This window comes from Capsicum annuum, chromosome 11 (assembly GCF_002878395.1).
Source record: "Capsicum annuum cultivar UCD-10X-F1 chromosome 11, UCD10Xv1.1, whole genome shotgun sequence".
NCBI classification, from domain to species: Eukaryota; Viridiplantae; Streptophyta; class Magnoliopsida; order Solanales; family Solanaceae; genus Capsicum; species Capsicum annuum.
This window is the reverse complement of record NC_061121.1, coordinates 131,398,582-131,403,292: the sequence shown is the minus strand read 5'-3', so window position 1 is coordinate 131,403,292 and position 4,711 is coordinate 131,398,582. Positions and strand designations below refer to the sequence as shown.

The following is a 4,711-nucleotide window of genomic DNA, read 5'->3' as shown; positions in this document are numbered from 1 at the left end:
AATTTTTAGTGAGCCATCGCGATTATGGCACATCACGGTGGCCCATAAAATTGGGTACCTAATTATAATTTTTACTCTATCTCATTAAGGGTATTTTGGGTAATTCCCACCCCCTTATCATTTTAAACACGAGACTATATTCCCAAGTGACCACATTACTCATTTTCTCCCCAAAAGTTCATAAGAACTCACCCTAGGGTTTCAAATTAAAAACCCAAACATCTCAAGATTCAATCGTGGGTTTTCAAAACAAATTGAAGATTTGGAATTCCCAAGTAGTGGGCATTAAGAAACACCTTTTGAAATCCTAAATAAAGGTATGCGGTTTTTTTCTAAAATCTCATGGGCATAGAAATCATAATTTTAAGAAAAGGGTTTTCAGATTTACGAATACATTCATGTTTTAGAAATCTTGACAGTATTGTTTTGGTCTTTTGACCTTTCCCACATTGATTTGAATTGATATATGTATATATGTACATGTTTTAAGTTAAAAATCAAATTGATATCATGACCCACATGAAAACCCTCTCTTAATGTGATTGTTCCTATGTTTCACATGATATGGATTATTTTGAAATACATCTTGAAAAGCATGTTACAAAGTGTCTTGATTTATGAATTATTTGGTTATGAATCATGAATTCAAAAGAGAGGGTTGTTTGTATTGAAAAATGTTGAAAATACATATAATGAAAGAGTGCATGGATTTTTCCAAAAGCACATGACCACCTTATGTTTGAAGAGTTCTTGCATAGTTTTAACTTATGCTTTCAGAACATGAAATTTCTTATACTATTTGCAAGTTTGGGTGATCTGAACTATGTTTTAATGGAAGATCATTCTTATTGCATTATGGCTCAGAATTAGGACTTGCAAGTCTTGGTGTGACGACACCAATTCAGATTATGCCATGATAATTCAGAATAGAATAGAATGCATATTTGAAATCAGACTTTTTAGATGTTGAAACTAGAAAAATGCATGATTCTAAGAAGGATAAAATTAAGTATAAAGAGATCTTAGGTGGTTCCCCAACACCGTGATTTGCCGATCTGAGGTATTATATCCCGTAGAGGAATTTACGCTGGCCTAGTGCCGTGTGGCATATTAGAATAGAAACTCTAACCCTTGTGGGACACTTAGGTTGGGGGTTTCCCCACCGATTCAATGATGGATTCCATACAGCCCATGAAATTTTAGAATTGTATGGGTGTACCACCTAGCTCAGAATTAATATGAAGAACAAAACTGCATTGGCAAGAATGATTTATGATTTTCAGAAAGGTGCCCATGTGTTTTGAAAATTACTTTATGTATGATATTTGACAAATTTCTGTCCATTATTTTATTTTTATAAAAGCTTTATTTTGGAAAGCTTTGCGTTTTAGTACATCTATGTTGACCCCCCTCTTCCCTTCAGGTTTTGAGGCTCAGTCTTGGGGTCTAAAAAAGCAGTCGCACTTATCAGACTGAGTTACAATGTCTAGTTGATGAGTATTATCTACTTTGAAAGGCTTATTTAGATTATGTTATTCGTGTCTGTTTTGGTCTACTGGGTTCCTTGTCCTAGTTTTAGACAGTTGTCAGATTTCCTCATAGTAGAGATTTCACAGACTGATTCGGATTTTATTTGATGTAGTTGTTTTTTTTCAATTTTCCATACTTATGTTGAAATTTAGAATTGAACATATTTTCATAGTATATTATGATTATGCATTTTCCTTATTTAGACGAATGTCGTGCATGATTAGCAGATAGAGAAGGGCGTTTTGGGCCTTCATGGTTTGAGATGTCCATCATGGCTAGGCCTTAGTTCAGGTCATGACAAACTTGGTATTACAGCATGGTTCATGGTCCCTGGGTGTCTACGAAATCGCGTCAGGTAGAGTTTTATTTATGGGTTTGTAGCGCACCACACTTATTAGTAGGAGGCTACTAAGCATTTAGGAATGTTTCTCTTTTTTGTGATTTAGTTCGTGCCTCAGAGTCTGAATTAGAAATTATCCCGTAATCAGTGATCTATTGTATTTCAAAAAATAGTTATGCCTCTTCGTCGTTCAAATAACCAGGATACTTATGATGATGAAGTCCTCCCTACCCATGGGATGTGGACCCGTAATAGAGCACACACTCCAGAACCTATTCCTACTCTGGGGGTAACTCCTGTCCCTACCAGCCCTCCTTAAGCTCCGAGGACAAATGTTAACCATCCTCAGTCTTCTTAGGGGGACATATCGAATGTAGAATTCAGATAATCAATTCACATGCTTGCCCTGTTAGTAGCCACGCAGACTCAGAGGTTGGAGGATATTTGGTCTGCATCTGTTACTTTGGTGGCTTTTAGGGTATACCAGTTTATGAGGATGAACCCACCTAAATTTTCAGGCACTAAGGTACGAGAGGACCCGCAGGAGTTTGTAGACAAAATGAAGAAAAACTTCAGAGTTATACATGTGGATCAGGTGGAAGGGTTGAGCTAAAAGCATACCAACTGAAAGATGTAGCGAACCAATGGTATAATAAGTGGGAGAATGCAAAAGGAGAGAGTGTTGAGCCTAAAGTTTAGGATGAGTTCATGGAAGCTTTCCTTGATCGATTCTTTTATCTAGAGCTGAGGGAGGCCAAGGAAGAAGAGTTCATGAATCTTAAGAAGGGGAAGATGAGTTTTCAAGAGTATACTTTAAAGTTTAATCAGCTTTCCTATTATTCTCCTGAGATGACGAGTAGTATGAAGGCCCGAATGAGAAAGTTTGCTTTCGGCGATTTTGAGGATCTATTACTTGAGTGTCAGGGAGCTATGTTCAATAGTGAATTAGACTTTACTAGGCTGACAGTCCACATACAGCAGGTGGAGGAGAAGAAGAAAAAGATAGCTGAGTCAAGAGAGAAGGACAAGCAAGCGAAGAGAGCTAGATCAGCGGATTGGGGTAAGAAATAGAAAAAGAAAAAGTTTGGGGGAAAGGCGCAATCTGCAGCTAGCGCCCCAGTGCCCAAACCTCCATTTGATAGATGATCTCAGAGCTTTCAGACTAGTCATGGACCCAGAGCTCTGGATACTCAGTCGCAGGGTAATGTGTCTCAGCACTACCGTCCTTATCTATGGTGCGAGACTTATGGTAGGCATCATCTGGGAAAGTGACAGCTTAGTACATTTATGTGTTATTCTTATGGTTAGATGGGTCACTTTTAGAGGGATTTCCCTTTGGCTAAAAGGGTGTTGGGGGAGCCAAGTCTCAGGAAAACTCTTATGAACCACCACCACCTCAAAAGGGCGCTACTTCAGTTACTCGGAGCAGTCTTAATCGGTTGTATGCTTTGACAAATTGCTAAGACGTAGAAGGCTCGCCAGACATAGTCACCGGTACGTTACAAATCCTTTCCCATGATGTATATGTGTTACTTGATCCTAGGTCTACTTTATCTTATGTGAACCTGTTTGTAGCTATTGGTTTTGGGTTTGAGCCAGATGTGATTCCTGAACCTTTCTCTGTTTCCACTATGGTGGGTGATTCTGTTATGGCTAGGAGGGTGTATAGGTGTTGTGTTGTGTCCGTTTGTAGTTGGGATACCGTGGCCGACCTTATAGAGGTTGATATGGTTGATTTAGAATTTATCTTGGGGATAGACTAGCTCCATTCATGTTATGCTACTCTAAATTATGGGTCCCGAAGAGTTACTTTATCCTTCCCGAATGAACTAGTTATAGAGTGAGAAGTTTATTCTTTAGCACCTAGAGGGCACTTTTTATCTTATCTCAGAGCCCATAAACTAATTTCTAAGGGTTATTTGTATCATCTTATTTGAGTTACAGATTCTAATGCCGAAAGTCTTTCCCTTCAGTCTGTCCCTATTGTAAATCAATTTTCAGAAGTTTTTCTAGATGATCTCCCAGGAATACCACCTGATAGGGAGATGAACTTTGGCATTGATGTATTGCCAGATACCCGCCTCATTTCTATTCCACCATATAGAATAGCTCCTGCAGAGTTAAAAGAACATCTAGTAGATCTCCTATATAAGTGTTTTATCAGACCTAGTGTTTTGCCCTGGGGTGCACCTGTACTCTTCGTGCAAAAGAAAGATGGTTCCCTATGTCTGTGCATAGATTACTGCCAGTTGAATAAGGTTACAGTGAAAAATAAATATCCTCTTCCTAGAATCAATGACCGTTTTTATCAGCTTCAGGGTACTAAGTGTTTTTATAAAATAGACCTTCATTCGGGGTATCATCAGTTAAAGGTTAGGGAGTTAGACATTTCTAAATCATCTTTCTGAACTACACATGGCTATTATGAATTCTTGTTCATGTCTTTCAGGTTGACTAATACTCCTACAACTTTCATGGACCTAATGAACAGGGCTTTCCATCTGTTCCTGGACCTATTTGTCATAGTTTTTATCGATGACATCTTGATTTACTCTAAAAGTGATGAGGACCATTCTAATTACCTCTGAATAATTCTTTAGACTCTCAAAGATCATAATTTGTATGTGAAATTCTCCAAGTGTGAATTCTGGCTGAATGCTATTGCTTTCTTAAAGCACATTGTGTCTAGTGAAGGGATTAAGGTTGATCCCCAAAATATTGAGGCAGTGAGTAAATCGCCCAGACCCATGACTCCAACTAACATTCAGAGCTTCGTAGGTTTAGCAAGGTATTACAGAAGGTTCATAGAGAGTTTCTCCTCCATAGCTGCACCACTTACAA

The 4,711-nt window shown here is 38.3% G+C and overlaps 1 protein-coding gene across 1 annotated transcript; it reads left to right on the top strand.

The window, feature by feature from the left end:
* Positions 1-2,578: 2,578 nt before the first annotated feature.
* On the top strand, positions 2,579-4,458 carry LOC124888892. The gene is made up of 3 exons (XM_047400180.1): positions 2,579-2,930; positions 3,815-3,989; positions 4,320-4,458. The coding sequence occupies exons 1-3, from the start codon at positions 2,579-2,581 to the stop codon at positions 4,456-4,458; spliced, it is 666 nt and encodes a 221-aa protein (XP_047256136.1).
* The last annotated feature ends 253 nt before the right edge of the window (positions 4,459-4,711 follow it).